This window comes from Orcinus orca, chromosome 12, assembly GCF_937001465.1.
Source record: "Orcinus orca chromosome 12, mOrcOrc1.1, whole genome shotgun sequence".
Classification (NCBI taxonomy): Eukaryota; Metazoa; Chordata; class Mammalia; order Artiodactyla; family Delphinidae; genus Orcinus; species Orcinus orca.
The window spans coordinates 41,127,861-41,152,928 of record NC_064570.1 but is presented as its reverse complement, the minus strand read 5'-3'; the positions used below and the strand labels follow the sequence as shown (position 1 = coordinate 41,152,928).

At 40.0% G+C, this 25,068-nt stretch overlaps 1 protein-coding gene and 1 pseudogene across 5 annotated transcripts in view; one reads left to right on the top strand and one right to left on the bottom strand.

Annotated features, from left to right (window-relative positions):
* The window catches only part of FAM184A (family with sequence similarity 184 member A), a 120,409-nt gene that overhangs the window by 62,597 nt on the left and 32,744 nt on the right, over nt 1-25,068 (bottom strand). For all 5 annotated transcript variants that reach the window (XM_004263875.4, XM_049695500.1, XM_049695501.1 and 2 more), the window contains exon 2: nt 233-1,087. In XM_004263875.4, coding sequence (XP_004263923.1) covers nt 233-1,087 — 855 coding nt within the window. The remainder of the gene's footprint in view (nt 1-232; nt 1,088-25,068) is intronic.
* On the top strand, nt 12,584-13,728 carry LOC101278857 (spindlin-1-like; annotated as a pseudogene).

Here is a 25,068-nt window from a genome sequence, read left to right as displayed (position 1 = left end):
AAAATCCTTTCATAAACAATCAATAAGGTTTCAAGCTTGTCTTTTTGGGCCTTTCATATCTGAAATTGTTGTAGGAAATAACACTACAGGGTAATAAAGATTACCTTTTCACTGATTTTGTCACAAAAGTAGAAAAAAAGCAAAATGGAAAAAAAAAAGTTAAAGTGGTCTAATCGAAAAGAAAAAAAGTGGAAAAAAAATCCATGTGTTGAATGTAATATTCTTTACTCACCTGAACACTGTTCTCTGCTGTAACAAGTGCTATCTGAAGCTTCTGGCATTTGTCATGAAGACTTCCAGCTTCATCCTGTACCATCTGTAACTCTGTCTTTAATTTTCCTATGGTTTTTCGTAAAATTGCTTCTTGTCCCTGAAATTCTTTTCTAAGATCTGCCTCCTTTTCTTTGCTAGCCTGGAGGCTTTCTGCTGTAAAAAGCTGTGACCTTTTCAAAGTATCCAGCTCATGTTCATAAAAGGACTGAGCTTTACGCAACTTGCCTTCATAATCCTCAATTAGCTTTTTCCGCTCGATCCTTAGCTCCTCCAGTGTCTTGTTTAAGGCCTCCACCTCCACTCTGTGCAGCTCCTCCGCTTTCTCCTGTCCTTTACTAACTGAGGCACTGTGATCCTGCTGTGACTTCAGCAGCTCTTGGATCTCCCGTCTGTGAGCAGTTCGCAAATCTTCCAATGCCAACCGTTTGTCTTTTTCAAACTGTACTTGGACTTGTCCAAAACTCCGTAATCTTTCCTCAAATTTCCTTCTGATCTCTTCAACCTCTCTAGACATGGTTACTATGCGTTGGACATGCTGGGCTTCTGCACAAAGTTGCATGTCCTCAACTCTGTGCTTATAAGCCTCAAATTCTGTCAAAGCCTGCTGCTTCATTTTTATGTGATCTTCTAATGATGCTTCTAAAACTTGAATCTTTCTCTTAAGGTCTAACTCCTCTGATACTCTGCTTTTATACTGCAATATTTTTTCTCTTGTTTCTGCAAGAATTTGTTGGATTTCTTCTTCATGAGCATCTTTGAGGGCTTGAATTGCACATTCGTGCTCATCATTTTTAGTGTTCAAAGCATATATTACCTGCATGGTTTTAAAGAAAAAGGGAGAAGAATTCAGTAAACCATGTTATTTTCTAATTGAAGTTAATTCTTTCATTTGGATTGACATTTTTTTCTATGCAGATAATATTGGCTATGGTAAATATTAAATACTAAATCTTCATGCACTGTTTTTGTACTCATAGATTTATTTAGCAAATTTACATAGCCCAATCTTAAAACCTATACTTGAAGACTTTTTGAGTAGGTTTTTAAAGCATTCAAAATTAAGAATGTTTTCCTAGAAATGAAACAGTGAGGAGGAAAGAGACAAAGGAGGCTACCTGGTCTATGAGAATGGAGTTTTCCTACGGCCCAGTCTAGCTTCCTGGGGACTGTGGTGGGATCAGGAGAAAAGCCTCATGGTAAGTCTCTGCCCTGCACTGGAGGCCTAGAGGTGAAGGAGGCTTTGCATGAGTGGAAGTTCTAGGCCCTAAGTCTTCCCAAAGGCCTCTTTCAACTGCCTAAAGTCTGGTATATTTTAAATTTAGAAATTTCCTTTTCTAATTCCATTATGGTCTGTTTTTAAAGCTGATCCTTTTCACTCCCAAGTGGTCTCCTTACAAAATCCAATTAGTACTTTTGTGCTCACCTATCAAATGTTGTAGTTTTACTCATTGCCTAATTTTCCCTCTGCCTCCAAGCCAGCCAGATTCCTAGAGCCAGAGTGTTCTGAGTACAGGTCTTTATTTTCATTTTTGTCCTTGGGTTTTAATGATTCCATTGAGATTTCCCCACCTTAATTCCAATGACAACATACTCCTTTTATAGTAACACTCCCACTCTCATATGTTCCTTGATGTCCTCCACACAGCCCCGCGGTCCAACAGTAATATTCACAACTTAAGGCTTAGAGATGTGCCTACTTTCTTCTGAAGTAAAAAAAAGTAAATATTATACACTCCAGCAAAAATCCAGAGGCAAAAATCAGCGTCCTGGAACTTCGCTTATTTTAATATGATCTTACTTTGGCTTCAGAAATGAAGTCCAGCACCAAATACTACCTATCTATCATCTATCTACCTACCTACCTACCTACCTACCTACCTATCTATCGTTGTGTTGGGTCTTCATTGCTGCACGTGGGCTTTCTCTAGTTGTGGAGAGTGGGGGCTTCTCTTGTTGCGGAGCACAAGCTCAGTAGTTGTGGCTCACAGGCTGTAGAGCGCAGGCTCAGTAGTTGTGGCACACGGGCTTAGCTGCTCCCCGGCATGTGGGATCTTCCCGGACCAGGGCCTGAACCCGCGTCCCCTCAATTGGCAGGCGGATTCCCAACCACCGCTCCACCAGGGAAGTCCCAGCACCAAATACTTTTGCAATTAAGATGAGGAAGTGTTGTCCTTTTTGTAGAGAACTTGTTTATGCAGACTGAGGCAACTGAGACAAACCACCTGGCTCTCCACAGATCCTGGTAACTCCAAATCCTGCTGCTAAATCTAGGCTGTCGCCTGCTAAGCCTGCAGCTACACTGGCAGAAGGCAGAATACACACTGGAGCTACCCCACCGCAGGGGCTTCACTCCCTCCATACAGGGCTTTGTCTTCCACACCCAGTCCCCTGTCCATACACTCGGCTAGGTCTGCTGTATCTATTTTCTTCAGCGTGACTGAGATGTGGTCATACCAAAAGAAAAAAGGTTGAGAGATGGCAAGATTCTACCTGTCTTGCCACAACTACCCTTCTCCTACAAGGGCCACAGGAAAACATGTGCACAGAGGAAAATAAATACTTATTCACGGTGTCTCTCTCTTTTTTAATAAACCTAATTCCAAATTCCACGTTATGTCCCTAAATGGGCTAACACACACCCCCGTGGAGGACTCCTTTTATTTACACTTTTAATCTTAAAGGTAGCCTGTAAACCAAGAAAGTTGGGTGGCTTCCTGTTCCCTTCCCTCAGGGTCATACCTGTCTACCACACTGACGCCAGAAAAGACTGGAAGGGGCACTACGGAAAAAGACACCAACCAGCTGGAGAGAAGTCCATTTGCCAGAGTGCCTGGAACAGAGCTGGTCGAGCCCACAGGTTGCAGACCTTCCCAGAGCATGTCTGCATGCATTCCCTCTTCAGCACTTCATCACGTGCTACTAATAAGCACGTGGAAGGAAAAGAGATAATCCCAAGAGATGGGATCCCCAAAGAAAATGAGTCACGCTGTTAGCACTTTGCTCCAGGAAATGATCATGAAAAGGACCAGTCCATGGTGGGATTCTGTATAACTGGTGATGAAAAGGGAGAGGGAAGCAACATGTGAGCCTCCCCTTGCCAACTATTTATTGAAATACTCTTCTCTTTTTTCTAATTTAATTTCCCTCAGTCTTCAAGAGTCAGCTCAAGTTCTGCCTCTTTTAATAAGCCTTCCAAAGCCACCTACATCCATGGGATTCTATCTTTTCTTTATATCCAACATCACCATTTCCTTACCACCACTCATTCCTGAAACTCAGCAATTGTTAGATTGGTTTAATTTGGGGTGTCCTGACAACAAGGCTGGAAAGCTGTGTGATGATGTTAGCCTAGAAAAGTAGCTGAAGGTACAGATGCTCAGGAGCACACAAAAATGTGAATAAAAAGGTGAAATTAAAGGGGATCAAGGTTATGAATTAAAGCATTAAATTAAAACAATTTAAGTAAACAAAACATCTGATAAATAATAGGGAAATATTATGGTGAGAAGTTCTATTTCATTATATATTCTAATCCAGGGATCAGCAAACTAGAGCCTACAGGCCAAATATGGCTGCTGCTTGTCTTTGTAAATAAAGTTTTATTGGAGCACAGCTAGGTCCATTCCTTTATGTATTGCCTACAGATGCTTTCCCACTACAACAGCAGAGTTGAGTTGTGGAAAAGACCTTATTACCAACTCCTGTCCTAACCTATACATAGCTATCTTACCAGCCAAAACTGGCAGCCAAAATAAAAAAGTCTGATTTTGCACTAGCTTTGTTTACTCTCTACTAAACAGTCTAGGCTTTGTACCACTAAAACTCATACACTGACAACACCAATTATGTGATTCTGAAAGTATATTACATAAAATAAATACAGTATCATGCTGACCATATATTTGTATCTTCCAGGAAAGCAATGTTAAAATAAATTTCTAAAACCTTAAAAAGGAACAATAAAAAGATGGCAAGGACAATAACAAATTAGCAGTGCTCTTAGAAATGACCATATAAAATATACTACTAATTATATTATTTTTAAATGAGAATGCTATATATGAATTTTCAAGTACCTTAACTATACAAAGTACCTTCTAGCTATTCACTTTTCTACATAATTACAAAGGTAACCATTTATTAGTATCTTTCTCTGATTAATTATTATTTCTCAGACAAAGGTAATATAGATGGTTCTATGTTCTTTGAACACACAGAAGATATATGACTTGAAGTAACAGAATGGACCCAAACTGAATTTTTGACCCTAGGTAAAATAATTTCTCCAAGCTTCAAGTTTCTCAATATTTTTTTTTTTAAATAAATTTATTTATTTATTTTTGGCTGTGTTGGGTCGTTTCTGTGTGAGGGCTTTCTCTAGTTGTGGCAAGTGGGGGCCACTCTTCATCGCGGTGCACGGGCCTCTCACTGTCGCGGCCTCTCTTGTTGCAGAGCACAGGCTCCAGATGCGCAGGCTCAGTAGTTGTGGCTGACGGGCCCAATTGCTCTGCAGCATGTGGGTCTTCCCAGACCAGGGCTCGAACCCGTATCCCCTGCATTGGAAGGCAGATTCTCAACCACTGCGCCACCAGGGAAGCCCAAGTTTCTCAATATTAAATGGAGATTGTATTTATTCTACCCTAGTGACACTGTTATAAGATCAACTTATCATTGACATTTTTAAATGTTATATAAATATTTTTAAAAATATAAAGCACTATAAGATACTAAGCCTTCCTTGTTAGTTGTATCATTTATTTATGGAGAGAACGAGACTAATTTTAAAAGAAACTTCAGTAACTGATCATAATCATCCAAAAACTTGGCTATGATTTTCCATATAGAAAAGGAAATTCTCTAACGTCTCTTTTCATAAACTATTTTAAAAGACATTAAGAGCCATTCGCAATTTTTCTGGAACTATGAACATTCATGGAATGGGACAGTACAATCATTTCAGCAATTTCATGCAATTTCACAGTTCCATTTTATGCCAATGATGCATAATTTAACTATATAACCCATGATGAGTAAGCAATTGTGAGTAATTTTAATTTTTTCTATGAAGATTTTCAGGTACTCTTACCCACAGATAAAGTGAGAACAATTCTAGATCCTAATTTTAAAAATGCTACTTAGGTAAAAACAAAAGTGTCTGAAATAGTTCTCACTGTTGACTGCTATGAACTGAACTGTGTCTCCCCCCAACCCCACAAAATTCATATGCTGAAGCCCTAACCCCCAACATGATGTTATATGGAGATAACAGGAGGTAATTAAGCTTAGACAGGTCATGAGAATGGGGTCCTCATGATAGGACTTAGTGCCTTTGTAAGAAGAGACACCAGAGCTCTTGCTTCCTCTCTCTGTCTCCGCCATGTGAGGACACAGCAAGAAGTTCTACAGTATTCTGCTATGGTCGACAGAGCAAATACATTGGCAATATAAATGTTCCCACTAAAAGCTAACTCATTAGTAATAAAGCATGTTCATTGATAAGTATGTTATATTAGCTTAAAATATTTTAAGTGGACCTCAATTGTTGCAATATTATACCAATAGGTTTAACCCTGCTAAGGTAAGAGAATCGTTGAATAAATGATGGTACATTCCCACAATGTAAAACCATGAAACCATTAAAAAGCACATCTCATTTAGGAGGATATTTCAAAGAAAAAGCTTGTAGTATAAGGCAAATACACATGCTACTATATACAATAAGATCCAATCGCATACAGAGAAAACAATGAATGTGCATGTGTGTGCAGATGCATATTTAAAGGTGTATTAAGAAATTAACCAAATTTTAACTGAGGATATTCAGTATTTCTAAGCCTTCTGTAATGAATGCATGTTACTACTATAATCAGAAAATAATAAACCATTTTCAAAGACTAACATTAACAGTGCTAAAAGAATGAATCAATACTCGAAATGCCTTAGCTGTAGAAAAACATGACAGTGAAAATGAAAACAGAAAGTTAAAGGAACATTAATTCCAACAGATACCCTTCAAATTTCCTTAAAAATCACTGACTGAAATAAAACTGATTTATAAAAATCATCCTTAAACTTTTTCAAGAATACTGAACATTAATCATTACACTTATAAAAAAGAACATGTATTTTGGAAATGTAAAAAAAATCTAATTACCTAGATAAAGTTTGATAGCTTACTAGCAAATCTTTAATGGTCAATTCCTACTTCATTCATTCTTCCCTTCAACAAAAATTTACTGCACACCTGCTACGTGCCAAGACCTATAATCGGCACAACAGCGAACTGGATGCATATGTGTGGTGTCTATTCTCTTGCAGCTTAGTGGAGACTAACCTTAAAGAAATATTTACTCAATTTGTCAAAGTGAAATATTGATAAGTCTTACAAAGGAGGAGAAATACAAAATGAGTCTCTGCTGGGGTGGGAGTGAGGATGGTAATGTATGAGTTTTCCCTTATTCTGAGTAAAATGCTTCTTTATCTTAACCAGAATCTCTTTTTTAAAAAAATTTTACCAATGTATAGTTGATTTACAATGTTGTGTTAATTTCTGCTGTATAGCAAAGTGATTCAGTTATACATATATTCTTTTTCATATTCTTTTCCATTATGGTTTATCACAGGATATTTTAACCAGAATCTCTTTTAGTCAAAACGTTAAGGGGAAAGCTATAGAGATGGAATTACAGGCTGAAGGAACGGTATGAGCGAAAGACATCGATGGGTGAGCACAGGACTCTGTGAAAGGAAAGATGGGCTCTGGAGCTAGAAAAGTGGACATGGTCCACACTGCAGAGATACTCATAGCTGCTGAGCTGGACAAGATCAAGAGGGAGAAGCTACTGAGGAAGAATGAAGAAGACCGAGGACCAGGCCTTGGGCGGGTTTCTGCGGCGGGAGGAGGATGAGGACCCACAGACAGAGGCCACATGCTGAGAGAGATGAGCAAGAGTGGAAGCAGGGAATCACAGTCCACGGTGTGAGGGACAGGCAGGGCGTCTTGTCAAAAGCTGCACAAAAGTCAAGAAAAAGGAACACTTAAAGCCCCTGCATTCACAATCTCAGAAATAATCTTTGAGGGAGCACATTCAGTAGAGTGGTGAGGGCAGAGCGAGTGGACAAGTGGATACCGAGTAAATGGAGGCGCTCAGCTAGCAGAAAAAAAAACTCCAAGAAATAGTCGGTCAAAGGAAGGAAATACATAGGGACAACTAGGATGATGGCTTAGGGGGCAGCAGCGTCCATTCCAGGGACAGTTTTTTTTTTTTTTTTAAAGAGGAATTGAAAATGTATCCTAAGGAAGGGCTAATTGTTGCACCAAAGTCATGGAGAAAGTCTGAGGCTAGGATTGCCTGACAGGCAGAGAGACTGGCACTGACTGACAGTAGGGAAAAACTCCTCCCGAGAGAGCAAGGTTAAAGAGGTGGAGAAGGAAGACGGGCAGCTCCCGTCTGACTGCTGCATGCTCCTCCGTAACAGGGAGATGAGATCACACTCTTAGAGTGCAGAAGCCATCAGTAGCTTCTCTCCACTGGCCACAGATGATGCTCTTCACCTTGGTGAGGCCAGCTTCAGTCAGTCTTCCCAGTATGTCTGTCTCACGACAGACTCAACCACTCAGCAACCATGAGCAGACCCTGTCATCACTGCTCCTCAGGGTGATGTTTTCCTCTATCTCTTGCTTATTCGAAAATTCTGGATATTTGTTCACTTTCCTTTTCTGATCAATGCCAGAGACAGTCAGACAGACCAACAGAAGAGAGAGAGAGAAAAACTCACCCTCAGAGTATATAAGTACTACATGAGGCACAAGACTACTTAACAAAGCAAAAAGGAGCAATCTCAGATTCGACAATTTTTTTTTAAGTTCTGGTACAATTAACCTATGATAAACAATATATAATGGAAAACAGCCTCTTCAATAAATGGTGTTGGGAAAACTGGACAGCTACATGCAAAAATAAATAATCAAACTGGACTACTTTCTCACACCATATACAAAAATAAACTCCAAGTGGATGTAAGACTTAAATGTAAGATGTGAAACCAATCACAAAACTCCTAGAATAAAATGTAGTTAGTGTGCTTTTTTTTTTTTTCTTTTTGCGATACACGGGCCTCTCACTGCTGTGGCCTCTCCCGTTGCGGAGCACAGGCTCCGGACGCGCAGGCTCAGCGGCCATGGCTCACGGGCCCAGCCGCTCCGCGGCATGTGGGATCCTCCCGGACCGGGGCACGAACCCGTGTCCCCTGCACCGGCAGGCGGACTCTCAGCCACTGCACCACCAGGGAAGCCCCAAGTTAGTATGCTTTTTGAGATCAGTTTTAACAATATTCTTTTTGGATATGTCTCCCCAGCCAAAGGAAATAAAAATGAAAACAAACAAATGGGACTACACCAAACTTAAAAGCTTTTTGCACAGTGAAGGAAACTCAACCAAACAAAAAGGCAGACTAGTGAACGGGAGAAGATATTTGCAAACGATCTATCTGATAAGGGGTTAATATTCAAAATGTACAAATAACTCATACAACTCAACATCAAACAAACAACTCGATTAAAAAATGGAAAGAAGACTTGAATGGACATTTTTCCAAAGAAGACATACAGATGGCCAAGAGACGTAGAGAAGATACTCAACATCACTAATCATCAGGAAAAGGCAAATCAAAACCGCAGTGAGATATTACTTAACACCTGTCAGAATGGCTATTATCAAAAAGACAACAAATAACAAGTGCTGATGAGAATGTGAAGAAAAAGGAACCCTTGCGCACTGTTGGTGGAAATGCAGGTTGGTGCAGTCACTATGTACCGACACACAGTGAAAGCAGTAAGAAGGTTCCTCAAAGAATTAAAAATTGAACTACCATGCAATGCAGCGATTCTGTTTCTGGGTATTTTTCCAAAGAAAACAAAAACACTAATTCAAAAAGACATATGCACCCCTATGTTCACTGCAGCATTGTTTACAACAGCCAAGATGCCACCTAAGCGCCCATCAATATGTGACTGGATAAAGAAGATGTGGTACACCCACATACCCACCCACACACACACAATGGAATGTTACTCAGCCCTAAAAAATGAAATTAAAAACAATTTTATTTTATATTGGAGTATAGTTAACAATGATGTGTTAGTTACAGGTGTACAGCAAAGTGATTCAGTTATACCCATACAAGTATCCATTCCTTTTCAAATTCTTTTCCCATTTATGTTATTACAGAATATTGAGCCAAGTTCCTTGTGCTATACAGCAGCGCCTTGTTGGTTATCTATTTTAAATATAATACTGTGTACATGTCAATCCCAAACTCCCAATCTATCCCTCCCCTCCCGCATTTTCCCCCTGGTAACCATAAGTTCGTTCTCTAAGTCTGTGTTTCTGTTTTGTAAATAAGTTCATTTGAAACTTATTTACAAAATGAAATCTTGCCATTTGAGACAACATGGATGGACCTAAAGAGTATCATACTAAATGAAATAAACCAGACAAAGACAAATACCATATCATTTCACACATGTAGAATCTAAAAGAACAAAGAACAAAACAGAAACAGACTCACAGATACAGAGAACAAGCAAGTGGTTGCAGGGTGGGGCAGGGCCAGGGCCAGGGGTGGGGGTGGGGTGAGTGAAATAGGTAAGGGAGGTTAAGAGGTACAAACTCCCAGTTACAAAATAAACAAGTTGTGGGCATGAAATGTACATCATGGGGAATATAGAAAATATTGTAATAACTTTGTATTATGTCAGATGGTAACAGACATCATTTTGTAACATAGAAATACCGAATCACTATATTGTGCACCTGGAACTAATGCAGTGTTGTAGGTCAGTTATACTTTGATTAAAAAAACAGATCTCATACATTTTAAACAAAGGAAGAACTTCCCTGGTGGCGCAGTGGTTAAGACTCTGCGCTCCCAGTGTAAGGGGCCCGGGATTCATTCCCGGTCAGGGAACTAGATCACACATGCCACAACTAACAGTTAGCATGCCACAACTAAGGAGACCATGAGCCACAACTAAGGAGACCATGAGCTGAAACTAAGACCTGGCATGACCAAATAAATAAATATTAAAAAAAAAGCAGCCCTAAACACAGGAAGAATATGTTTCTATAATTCTGTTTTTATTATTAAGCACTCAGATACAATTAGCAAAAGGTTACTTGGTCCTTAAGCCACCAAAGTTAAAGAATATTGAAAAGAGGCTCTCAAACTTCTCAAAAACAGTGGGTTATTGACCTCTGCCATATAGGGTCTGTTCTATCTGTTCTAGAGCAATAACACAGACCAGAGAACTCTGCACCTCAATTTACATTCAATGGCACTCCCAGACCAGCTTTACAAGTAAATGTTTCACAAATTATTAAATATAACTGATGCGCTCTAAGTAGCTAACTCAGAGAATCTAATGTTTCTATAAAATGGTTCACTTTTTGGAACCTGATTATTATTAGCATCCTTAAGGGCATGTTAATCAAATGCATTTAAAATGTGTTTTAGAGGTGATGAAATTGCACAAATCCATCCATATTTTACTATTCTACTGATGATCAATAATAGCATATATTTATGCTACCTAGGTTATAGGATTAATCATTGCAATGTAAGAAAAGTTTACAGAACTGAATTCAAGAACTAGCCTCAAGCAGCTCCATGCTAGCAAAATGAGGTGGAAAAAAGGAAAGAAATAAAATGAGGTCACAAATGACCATTCATCCTGAAGAAAAAAAAACAAGAAGCAAAACCCACAGAACATCATTTAGTGTAAAATCAGTGTCTGAAAGAAAAAAATCCCAAACTCATACAGCACTAAGCATGTGCATGCGTGCACGCGCGCATGCATGCGCACACACACACACACACTTTTTTCTGAACCATCTGAAGATAAGTTCCAGGTACGTGTCACCCCTAAATACTTTAGTATATATTTCCTAAGATCAAAGACAATAGCACTATTATACCCAAGAAGTTCAGCCTAATGGAATATTAACTAATATACAGCCTATATTCAGGTTTACCAAATTATTCCAATAATAAAATTTATAGCAGCTTTTCTCTATCAGTGCAGATCCAATCAAGGATCCCACACTGTACTGAGTCTTCAGTCTCCTTTAATCTGAACATTGACATTTTTGAAGAGACCAGGCTGGCTGTCTTGTAGAATACATATGATACAGACTCATAGAATTATGTCAAGTTCCTCTTTGTGGAAATTTTATGTTGTGCTTTCTCAATCCACCCTATTGGTGATTAGAGTACTTAATACCACATTATGAGGGCACATTTATCAGTCTTCTTTTCAACTATTACTCTTTACCAACCTTCTTCCAACCCACTGTTCCTTTTTCATGATGTCCTTCCTACTCAGTTTAAAGAAACGAGAAAAAAATGACAAAACGAATTTAATTTTGTTTAAAAAGGTTTAGTCCCTATGAAAACCCATCCTACCTATATGTGACAAGCCCTCCAAAGGGGCTGCCTGAATAGTAAGAGCTCCCCCTGTGGGCTACCTGTCCAAAGGCCAAGCATGAACTGCTCGTAACTCTGAGGGGATTTTTTAAAGAGGCTGAGAGAACGGTGAAGAAACAAGGCAACTGGCAGGCTAGATATTTAGAGAGAATTTTAACAGTCTTTTGGAATATGATATGAGATGTAAACCTTTTAACCCATATTCTCACAAAATATTAAGCCACATATTCATTTGCCATCATTAACTATGGAACTGGATCTACCAGGAAGATTCACAGAATATGTGTAGTTCAAGGTGAGTGTAAGGGGAACAGATGCTACCCATATACAGGAGTTTACTCCTAGCAATGAATTACTTCCACGTTTTTCTTTTCTTGGTCCAGTTTCTTTTGTTATAAGTTAGAAAAAAAAGTTTTTTAAACAAAGTCTGTTCTTCATTCATTATGTAATCAAATTAATTCCAACAACAGACTTATGTCCAAATAAAACATTTACGAACCAGTTAACAAAATAAAAAGCTCATCTGGATTTATTTAAGCCAAAGGCACTATAAAACTCTAAATTAAAAAGACCTTTGGGTAGTACGGCCCGGCCGCCCGGCCATCGGAGGGCGCAGGGCGCATGCGCGGTGCGGCCGGGGGCGGGGCAGCGCCGTCTGGCTCGGTCGGGCAGGGGCCGGAGCTCGGTGCGGGACCGCAGGGCCAGCGGGCTGCCGACGGTGGCCTAGGTGGCCGGCCGAGTACTTAGGATTTCACGTATTTTTGCTGAACTCACACACACACACACACACACACACACACACACACACACACACACACACAAAGACGCTTGGGATGGTGGATTAACAAGAACATTGAAATTCTGTGAAAAGTTTCAAATTGGAGCATACTGAATTTTCATCCTAGTCCAGCAGCTCTGCTGCTCACTTAAATACAGATGAATGAAGACCCCATTCGGGAAGACACCTGGCCAGCGGTCCAGAGCTGATGCAGGCCATGCTGGTGTATCTGCAAGCATGATGAAGAAACAAACATCCCACAAAAAACACCGGACCAGTGTGCGGCCGAGTAAACCTGTTTCCCAGCCCCGGAGGAACATCGTAGGCTGCAGGATTCAGCATGGGTGGAAAGAGGGGAATGGCCCCATCACCCAGTGGAAAGGAACCGTTCTGGGCCAGGTGCCTGTAAATCCTCTGTATCTTATAAAATACGATGGATTTGACTGTATTTATGGACTAGAACTTAATAAAGATGAAAGAGTTTCTGCGCTTGAAGTCCTCCCTAATAGAGTTGCAACATCTTGAATCAGTGATGCACACCTAGCCGACACGATGATTGGCAAAGCAGTGGAGCACATGTTTGAGACGGAGGATGGCTCTAAAGACGAGTGGAGGGGAATGGTCTTAGCACGAGCTAATGAACACATGGTTTTACATCACCTATGAAAAGGATCCTGTCTTGTACATGTACCAGCTCTTCGATGATTATAAAGAAGGTGACCTTCGCATTATGCCCGATTCTAATGATTCACCTCCAGCAGAAAGGGAACCGGGAGAAGTTGTGGACAGCCTGGTAGGCAAACAAGTGGAATATGCCAAAGAAGATGACGCTGAAAGGACTGGCGTGGTCATTCATCAAGTAGAAGCCAAACCACCTATTTCATTAAGTTTGATGATGATTTCCATATTTATGTCTACGATTTGGTGAAAACATCCTAGATGTCATCACGGACTTTGCCAAATTTGTGGAACTATTAAATGTATAATTTGTAGACATAAAGACTTGATTGCTTTCCAGTTTAATGAAAGCTTATATGTCCCTGTGAAGCCACAATCTCTGCCAGCAGAACTGGTTTTGTTCTGAATAGTACAGATTTAGGTGAACACAAAGCATTTTGCGTAAGGAACTCCTTCCTCTTAAAAGAAGCCTATCCGTTTGGAAGGGACTTACAGGCAAGTCCGGTAAAAGTTAAGCTAGTATCACAGTCATTTAAAACTGCAGTAGATCTTATCCACTTTCCCCTTCATGCTTAACACTCTTATTCTGCTGCCACAATGCAAGCATAGTTTGGTATTTTTGTTATTGCTTTTTTTGAGATATATATGTATCTATATCTACCTACCTATCTATATCTGTGTGTATACATACATAATGTATATGTACATACAAACAGATCTGTGTGTACACACACACGCACTGCATAGGCAGTCCTTTCTTTGTGGGTTGGAGTGGGGCTTACATAATTTTCTCCAGTTTAACAGGAGTGCTGACCCAAGCCGTTTGTATTCAGTGTATTTAGTGTATTACTGCTGTTTATTCAAAATTAAATTTGGGCACAGGAAGCGCATCGGGACATTCAGCTTATTTTGAAAGTCAAGTTCAGAGCACCATTTCAGTCTGGAGGCTTTAAAGTGTAAATTCAAATATGAATCACCTGGGAACATTTAATTACCCACATTAGAATTTTACAAAACAGTTAGAAATCTGGGTAAAAGGCTGCCTTTAATTCTAAGCTTTGTACATTATTTGTTTACATTTTTTTTATCATAAATACTTCTTTTTAAGCAAAGCCCAGGTACTTGGTCCACACAGTGTAATGCAGGTGTATTTTGGATGGCACATTTGGTCCATTATTTGTATAAATTAGTAATCTGGATTTTAGCACATGGATTTAAAAGGCAACAGTGTATCAGTGGTTTCTGTGTATTTGGTAAGCTCCTGGAAGAACATAGTGCTTTTATATTAGAAATGTAAGTTTAAGAATGGCGGTGTTGCCTTTTAACAAGTTCTCTGGGATACCTTTATTTTTATTACTATTATTACTGATATATGATTATGGTCAGAAGGCTTTTCCCCTCAAAGAGTGACTAGACAAACAACAGCTTGAATTCCTGACACCTCTTGTGGTGCTGTATGTTCTTGCTCATGGCGTGCTGCCCATGTGGATTCATTCCATTTGGTGGGTCCTACCACATCAGGGTCAGTCACCTGCACTGGCTTGTGGGTGCGACTGATAGCAGCCCTTAGCCATTGAATCCTTTCCTGCAAGTTGTCCTTAACTAAAATAGAACTGCAAAAGTGGTTCGTTTAGAAGCAAAACGTCAGTCTATCACTTTGTTTTGGATGGTCCCTGGCAGTTTGAAAGCTAGGACAAAGATGGTTTGTGAAACCAGTCTTGTGGAGATTGAAAATCTTACCTAAGATTTGGGCAGAAAGCTTAAATGCATATGAATCTCAGCCAAACACCAGGTCTGTGTGACGTCCGTCATGGCTGTTCTTGATGTTAAGAGATTCTGTAGTTTCAAGGCCGCGCTATGCGAGGTTTGTGTGATGCCCATTTTCGCCTTCAGGAAGGCTGTGCCTTGTTGTGCTGGTGGGTGGTAACCTCGCTCACCACGTAAATACAGCACCCCACTTCTCTCCAGCATGCCCAGTGCCTCACCGAGGGCAGCCAGGGGTGAGCTTCTCCATGCAGTGGGTACCCAGGTCTTAGATGTTCCTCCTGTGCTTGAAACAAGTGTCATGCTACAGATCTGTCATCCGTTCTCCCGGTGGCTCTTGTAAGAGTTCCTGCATGTGAATCTCAAGGCTGAGCAGAGCTCCCCGTGCCCAAGTGGACATGTGTGGCCCAGAGAGGGAGTTGTCCAGCGTGCACTGCGTGAACAGGACACAGTGACTTCAGACTGAGAAACAAAGTCCTTTGGAGGTATCCTGAGGGTTGGGTCAGTTGAAACATTTCTGGCATTACTTAATGACTTGCATTGTGGTTTTGCTGCAAGTACCTTTAGCAACTTTTAATACCCGTGATCTCTCTAGATGAATGTGACGTGTGATTTACTATCATCATTATTTTAATCACTGTTCCATTTATTGCCTTTAGGTTTGAAGGAGGGGGAAGGGTTTGTTGTTGTTGTTTTTCCTTTTTTTTTTTCCCATTCTTTTTTCTTTTGGTGGCCTAAACCACACTTCCTGATGCCGTGACTAACTCTGCTCCCCGGCCGAGTATTTCAGCCTTCGTCTAGGCTCATGTTTCAGATCTGCATGCGTTGCTTGCATTTTCCTGGTATCGGAATGTTGGTTCCTTGTTCTAGGAATACAACATTAATTTCTAAAATTATCATGGGACTTGTGACAACACAAGACATGAAACGCTGTATAAAATGTATTGGCCTTTCTCATTGACCTGCTGTAGTATTATTGTGTCGTGTGTGTATGCGTGTGTGATGTCTGGCTGCCATGTAAAGCTTCAAAGGAAAACCTTAAAAGCAGACCATCCTTTTTTGCATGCTCTATTCTAAGTAGAATGTTCAATGTAACTAACTAAAATTGCATGTTAAATATATTTCAGTTTTTTCTTTTCTATCTTTGTTTTTATTTGTTTTCAGTTTCTGTATATTTGCTTAATTGTGCCGTTTTAGTGGTTGTAGGATAAAGATGCACTGGTGAAGCAAATGTAGTGCCAACAGAAGGTGATTTTCCAGTTGTGTATGTCCTGCAGCATTTGAAGGGACTGTGCATTCTTAAAACAATCACAGTTGCTTCTAAACCAGATTTCATTTCTATTATTGTTTTACGTGCCAAACCCCGAAAGGCATTGGTCTTGAATCTCTGAACGCTGTGGACCCATTAGAAGACTGTTTTGATTGTCACAAATCGTAGTGCCTGAAAACATTCTTCAAGCTGACTGTCTTAAAAAAAAAAAAAAGAAAGAAAGAAAGTTCTCCAAAGACAAGACAGGAATTATTGTAACAGAAAATAATTACGGTCGAAATGTCTGTGGTTCCTTGGAAATGCTGCGCTTTTTGTATTTTCCATCATCAGTGCAGTTTGAACGAATGTGTATAGTTCAGAGGTCTCTGTGTTCGCATTTTAAAATTAGGTAAATGACCTCATCTTTCAAGCTTGAATTCATTTTTAATTTTATTTTATACAATGTGTAGACAGTTCCCTGTTCTCTGCATTTAGAAGTATAAACAATATAAATCTGTTAATGCTGTAATTTTTATAATTATGATGTAACTCTATCCTATCCTTAAAACATTTAAAACAAACCCTTTATGTGCAAAAATAAATAAATAAAAATTTAAAAAAATAAATAAAAAGACCTTTGAAATCCAATTGCTTTGGGAAAGAATTACCTTTAAAGATATGTTTGTTCTATGCATTTCTATAATGATTGTTAGAAGAATCTTTTTAAAAATATAAAGTCTAATAACATTGGAGGTATTTTCCTTGATGGTAATAGAGAATACATCTGTTTCTCCAAGAAAAATTTAACTTGACTTTTGAAATAGCAAACAGAAGTCTTATTATAAGGCTTATTATTTAAGGTCCATGCAATGGGATCTGTGCTACCAAACCTTAACCAAAAAAAAAACAACAAAAAAAATCAATCAACAAATTTTGAGTGAATGCCTTACTATGTTCTCAGCACTTTTTAAATATGCATTATGATAAAGAAAAGTATACATGTTCGTACTTAATCTTACTTAAATAGAACTGCTGAACACACACACAAACTTAACAGCAGACAATTTTAGATAATACACGTAAAGTGTCAAGCTGTTGAGTACAGAATACTGTATATATAGCATGAGAGGTTTTCAGTAGAGGAACTGGATGAAGACTGCAGTAAACAGAAAGGCTTGAAAGGACAAAGGCCGGTGGAGAGAACTGTGAAGAAAGCAACCTGAGTTAAGGCACAAGACAGGAATGGTTTTGGCGGGTGGCTGGTATGGTCAGATAATCCTGAACAGAGAGACGCGTGAGTGCCAGGGAAAGCCAGATAGAGTCAAAAAGTTCCCGGTGATGCGTTTTGTCCCTGCAATTTAATTGGGAAACGAGTCTCTCTAAGAATTTTAGAGATTTAGAATCTATACATATTTTTCGGTCTGTATGCTCACAGTGGTGCTGGACAATGATTCTAAGACATACATTTCTTTTCCCCCATATTTAAACATCTCGTAAGTTGAGAAGAATCTTATAATCAATTGTGTATCACAGATGGACAGCATTTTTTCCCTCTAAGTGGTACATAAAACAATGATGCATCTTAAGAATCAACCACCACCACGAATCAAGAGTGCTATGAAGTCATCAGAACAAACGAATGAGTAAAGTCTTTTATGTTTAAAGTAGAACATAATCAATTCTCAATTCCGCAAAAAATTGTCTGAACCTCTTGCTCACAAGGAACAGAAGAAACCTGAGGGTCTACAGTAGGAAGGCGCAGGAACAAGTCTAAATTGACTTTCTTAACACAGAAAGTGAAGATGAGTCCAAGCCAGAGAGACCAGAGGATATAAGGCAAATGCAGAAATAGTAAATTATTCGTCAGAGTACAAGCTGTAAAACCTAAATGCTGAGAGAGAGAAATGCCATTGAAAAGCAAGTTGAATTGTCCAGCAGAGTGCTAGAAAACACGGGGTAAAACCAGGGGCTGATGATAAAGAGGTTGTTTCCAAGTTTGTCAAGAGCAGTTAAGCCCTCAGGTCATCACTTGTACCAAGCAGTTAACCCTCCTCTATGCTGGTAAAAAAACAGGAGAGAAGTGAATGGGGAAAATGAGCGGGAGCAGTTCCAGCCTGGGGAACCAGAGGAGGGCAGGTGATAAGGCATGAAACTAAGAGCAGAGAATTCAGTGAGAGCCACGGACTGGGAGACGATATTTGCAAAAGACATCTGATAAAGAATTGCTATCCAAAATATACAAAGAACTCTTAAAACTCAACAATAAGAAAATGAATAACCTGATTAAAAAATGGGCAAAAGATCTGGACACCTCACCAAAGAAGATATGCAGTAGTAAATAAGCATATAAAAAGATGCTCAACATCACATGTCATTAGGGAATTGAAAATTAAACAGTGAGTTACCACTATACACCGGTTAGAATGGCCACACTCCAGAACACGGGCAACATCAAATCCTGATGAAGAAGTGGAGCAACAGGAACGCTCATTCACTGCTGGCAGGAATGCCTTTCAAAGTGGCTGCACCATTTTGCAGTTGAGCAGTTTCTGACAAAACTAAATGCTCTCTTACCATATGATCTGGCAACCTTTCTATTTGGTGTTTACCCAAATAAGTTGAAAACTTATGTCCACATAAAAACTAGCACATGTATGTTTTATAGGAGCTTTATTCATAATTGCCCAAACTTGGAAGCAACCAAGTTATCCTTCAGTAGATGAATGGATAAGTAAACTGTGGTATCTCCAGACAATGGGATATTATTCAGCACTAAAAGGAAATGAGCTATCAAACGATGAAAAGACGTGGAAGAAATTTAAATGCATATTATTAAGTAAAAGAAGCCAATTGAAAAGGATACATACTGTATGTATATGACATTCTGGAAAAGACAAAGCTATGGAGACAGTAAAAAGATCAGTGGTTGCCAAAAAGGAGGGAGGGATGAAAAGGCAGGGCACAGAGGATCTTTAAGTCCGTGAAAGTGTTCTGTATGATACTATAATAGTAGACACATGTCATTACACAGTTGTCAAAATCTATAGAATATACAGCACTAAGAGTGAACCTTAACGTAAACTATGTATTTGGGGTGTTTATGTGTCAATGTAGGCTCATCAGTTAACAAAGGTATCCATCTAGCGCAGGATGTTGATAGTGGGGAAGGCTGTGTCCATTAGGGGAGAAGGGTATGTGGGAATTCTGTACTTTCTGCTCAATTTTTCTGTGACTCTAAAATTGCTCTAAAATATAGCCTATTAATAAAAACTGCAGCCTGTACAGTGAGTCCCCATTCCCCTTCCCTCCCTAGATGCCAAATGCCAGGAGTCAGGCTTAGAACAGGCCCCTGGCAGCAGACTAAAGAACCCTCTGGAGGAAGTGAACCACTCAAAGCAAAAAACCTAATCATAACGACATTTGGGTGTGTGTGCTCAATTAAAAAAATCATCTGAGGGGCTTCCAGTTTCTATGCAGGATGCAGAAAGATGAAAAGAGCAATGCTCCTCAGTAACAACTAAAAATACCAAACAACCTACAAAATCGTAAGTTTTCTTGAACCTATCAAAGAGCTGAAATCACAACACTCCTCCTGGCTTTAAATCTAAGACAAGCCTCCCAGGACACACAGGACACAAACTTACGGCAGAGCACAGACGTAAGATGAGGCTCTCATACAAGTGAGTAAGAAGAATTCAGCTAAAATTTATAACAAGCTGTTAAGAGTAGAGCATGGGCTTAGCTAAACCACTCCACAACATTGCTGCCTCAGCATGCATTTTGTGTGGCCAATCGGCCTGCAGGGCCTTGAACTGATACTATCCTCTCCATCTAGCATGCATGCCCTAGAAAACAGCCCACGGGCTCGTAAGTAAATGGAAGTTCCTGATGTGACTCCCCCAGCTGCCCTGGTGATTGTCAGTCTCCCCCACCTCCCAGGGTCTTCCTCTTGTGCCCCTTGGATAAAAACAGGCCCCTGAGAAGCTTACCAACCACCTCCCCCTCCTTTTTGGTTTGAATTGACCAATCTGGCCTTAGCCTGGGATCCCCCAAAGTACTCCCCCTGGATCCACCCCGATCGCTGCCTACACCCTGCCTTAACCTCCCTCACGGCCCCTTAAGGTGTGCCGTGTACCTCCTCCAGGACCTGTAAAGTAATCAATTCGATTTCAATTCTCTTGTGGTCTTTTATTGAACCATCCATCAAAAATGTTAACAAATGTTAATTTAACAAAGTTAAATTAACAAATTTAACAAAGTTACAAATGTTAATTTAACAAAGTTACAATGGGCAAGTGTGAGACCACAGAACCCACGAATGCCACAGGCACACAGGACTGCGCACACTCACAAGCTCTCAGCCATGACCTCAGTGGGTGACCACAAGAAAGACTGGGGACAGGGCAGAAAACAAGAGAAAGCCTTCCTCCATGCAACAGGCCAGCCAGCCTCAGCTGAAAAAGCACAAAACCCCACCCAGATCCTTATCATCTAAGGAACAAGAGCCGCAAGCTACCTGGGTAAGAGCAACAAACCTTGTTTCCCCATCGGCCCTACCTCCCCCCTCCCCCCAGGGCACAGGTGATAACCAACCGAGTCTGGGGAAAGAGAAAAAGAGTATAACCTTTTGGGCAAGGGTGAAAATGAAAACAAAACATATCAAAACTTCTGAGACGCAGCTGAAATGGACTGGCAAACTGCAGCTTGTTTCTTATAAATTTATTTATGTATTTATTTATTTTTGGCTGCGTTGGGGCTTCCGTTGCTGTGCCTGGGCTTTCTCTAGTGGCGGCGAGCGGGGGCTACTCTTTCGTTGCGGTGTGCGGGCTTAAGGCAAGTGAAACCATAAGTGACATTCCTTCCTTCATCTACTCATCTTCCATGGCTCTGTGGTCAAAGAACCATCTCAAAGACCCATGGAAAAGAAAATTAGCTCCTAATTACAGAGAAGCTAGGAAACCCTTGCTATATTGATAAAAATAAATCAAGAGTAAAGGAAGGCTTGTTCCTCTCTTCCACTCACCAACACAAAATGCTATTACTGTCCATGAGTCTCTCAAAACTTCTTTTTTTGTTTTATTCTTCTAATTAGATCAAGGAAAGAGACCCTAATAGAAACTAGCCTTTTTTTTTAAACCACTTACTGGCTTCTAGTTGTTTCTCCTCCTCCTAGCTGCTGAGCAGCTTACATGATCATCTCATAGGGCTGGCTCTTGCTCAGGTCCCCTCAAAAAGCCACTCTGGCAACACTCCCTGCCCTACCAAACCCTATTTCTCCAGTAGAAAAATCACCCACAGGGATTTCCCTGGTGGCGCAGTGGTTAAGAATCCGCCTGCCAATGCAGGGGACATGGGTTCGAGCCCTGGTCCGGGAAGATCTCACATGCCGCGGAGCAACTAAGCCTGTGAGCCACAACTACTGAGCCCTCGTACCACAACTACTGAAGCTCGTGCGCCTAGAGAAGCTCCGCAACAAGAGAAGCCATCACAATGAGAAGCCCACGCACTGCATTCTGCAGCTTGGACTTGGAGGAGTCAGAATACTAGTGGAGAGGGAATGTGGAGTAGGCTACAAAAATGGCAAAGGAGACCAGAGTGCCTGCCATCCTCATTCACAGACAGACGATGCATAAGGCACCACAATGAATTTAGTAATGAGAATGGCAAATAACAAAGCTGCAACAACAAAGATTTCCTATATTTTCAAGTTCAACTCAAACCATCTTCTCAAATACAATGAACAATTGTTTCTTAAAAAACATTTATACTGCAAAAATCTGGATTAGGGAAGTAGATAAGTATTTCATAACTAATTATGTTTTTCTCTGGACCTTTGCCAATACTCGTGTTCTCCCTGGAATGTCTTCCTCTTGTTATGTCCAATTATCAAAAACTATCTTTTTAAAAAGTTGTATGTTCTATATATTTTCTGATTACTAAAGTAATCTTTGTGCCTCGTAGAAAACTTGAAAAATATTGGGCTGGCCAAAAAGCTCGTCTGGGTTTTTCCATAAGATGTTATGGAAAAACCTGACTGAACCCAAACGAACTTTTAGGCCAACCCAATAGAATAGATAAAAACAACAACAACAAAAAAAAGGAAAAAATATTTGTCACCCTTTATGCTATTACAATTGTTACCTTTTTTTTTTTCTCACCTCTCTCCTTATAACAGAATTTTATAAGAGATTGGATACAGGGAACAAAGTACAAAGAAGAATGAAAATCACACTAATACTTGTAACCTAAGAAGTCAGAAAAACAGTTGTGTCTATGATGGAAAAGGTATACTTTGTAAAGTTAATTCTACCAAGTTGATCCTCAGATGAACAGACAATTTTGTAGTAATTGTTATGCCCACCAGATAAAAAATTACCCAAATACACCATAACTATGCACCATAGTTTTTATGATACCCATCCAACTTCCTGTAGTATTGCTCTTCTCCATTTCTACTTTTCTTCTCAAAGGAACTTCAGTCAGAGACATGCATAATATGTAATACACTAATCAATACTGTCAAAACTGAAGTGGTAAGGCTATGTAAAAGTATTTTTAAATCTACCATAATATCACCTCTATTCCAACCAGCATATGAATCCTAGGGAGACCTACAATATGTAGGTTCCTATAATATTTTGAACATATCTCCACTACGGTACTTATTTAACATGATATAATATAGCCCATCCCCATAAAAATCTATTTTTTATCCTATATTTAGAGCCTTTGCAATAACTGGATATATAAGGTATCATATGTAAATGTGTATTGGGCAGTATTAGTGAATTGTTAACCAACATTTTAACTCAAGTCCTAGAAGGTTCTGTATCAGATATACAAAACAGGATAATAATAATATTCCAAAGATCCTGTGCTGTGGAAACAGGATGAAGAGTAAAGTGTCATCAGCCAGGAAGAAGGAAGATGAAGCCAATGTAACATTCCTGCAGCTGACAAGTACCTTCTTTTCAGGAGGCCCAGGCAGGAAGCTGATTCTTCTACAATTTTCCTGCTTCTTACTTCAAGAAGCAGTACATCAAAAGCATGCATTCCCTGTGCCACATATCAAGAGAGTGAAGCCATTATGACTGGCATGTCACCAGTATTTGGGAGAAGCCACGTCAGACCCCAATCCTTTTTTTTTGGCCCCAGCCCTACTCTTGCATACTCCAATAATGTGCCTCTGAATGGCCAGGAATGCAGAAAAGATATTAAGAAGAGTGAATGTCACTACAACAATTACCTGGTACATCACAGGATCCACAAGACTGTAGAATCTTTATTGGTAAGAATATTCTGCCACTGGATGGAGAGGTGGAGTTAGAACAGGAGGGCTATAGTGTGTTATCTTGTCCGGTCACTGGACTCAAGTAAGTAGGCGTTTGAATAAGGGCTTGGATGTCAGCAAAATTCAATAAGGTGAGTCATGTAAGATTGGAATAATATTATTCCATACAACATACACTAAGCTCTTTAGAACCTGGTTGAATTTGGGGAGATACCCTCCTTGAAAAATCAGAGCCTTCAGAGCCAGTGGCCCTATACAGAGGCCCAGGTCCCCAGACACCAGTGTTGAAGACTCAGGTCCTGAGCTGGGGTGTGGACTCCTGAATAGCTCCTGAGGTACAATCAGTCTCTCAGACTGGGCCCTCCACTATGTCAGCCCTTGACTAACCCTTATGTACACTAAGTCACGTATTCCCTTGCTCAAGCATAATTCAAGGACTTAAAATAATATTAATTATCTGTTTTGGATGTAGACAACTATATTTTTCTCATTTCCTCGTTTTACACCTAAATATGCTATTTAGAATGAAAATATACAAATGTGTCACCTAAGAGTTCTTCCTTCTCTTTTCCTCACCTCCCACATGAAGTCGTTGTTAAGTCCTATCAGTTATACTTCCAAAATATATCATGAATCTCTGCAGTTCTCCATCTCCACTGCAACCACCCTAGTGCAAGCCACCATCACCACTGGCGCCAGAGCAAGGACCACTGCAGTGGTCTCTTCAATGACCTCCCGGCTCCCATTTACGCTGTGCTGCAATCCATTCCTCACTCAACAGCCAAAGTGGTCCTCTCAAAATATAAATCATAACTAACCCTTGCTTTCAACCCTCTAATAGTTTTCCATCACACACATACAGGGAAAAAAAAAGCCAAAATCCTTTTCTGTGGCCTTCAAAGTTGTACTTGATCTGGTCCCCACTCCTGACCTAAGCCTAAAGCCACTTTCACCAAAGGAATCAACAAACATACCACCAGAGACAGGTCAGGAAGCAGCAGTAGCTGAGAGAGACCAACTGTGTAGCTGTGTTGAGAGAGGTTTTGTGTAAAACTCATGGGGCATCTGAATTTCTATATACTGAGTTTTCTTAAAGGAAGTACCCCAATATAATGAATGAATCAAAAGTCAAGGTACCAACACTTCACAGAATTCAATAAACATGCCTTTCTTTGTACGTAATGGAGAACCAGTGAAGGATTTTAAGCAGAGAAATAACTAGATCTGACTTGCATTTTAGAAACTGAAATTCTGGTTGCCTTGTGGAGGATATATGCAATGGGAGGAAACTAAAGAACAGTCAAAATGCATCACAATAACTCAGGAAACAGCCTGAGGTTCCTACACAAATCTTGATGGGGAGGGATGAGACCTGACTGAAGAGCTGTTTAGGAGGTCATACACAGCATGAGAATCTGGTGGTTGATTCAAGGTGGGAGGAGAGACACCCGCTCCGAGGTGTTCAGTCTGTCAAGGAGGTTATGGACCTCTACAGATTTTATTGTAGCTTCAAGCAGGGCTCATATCTGACGAGTTACAGGGACTCGTATG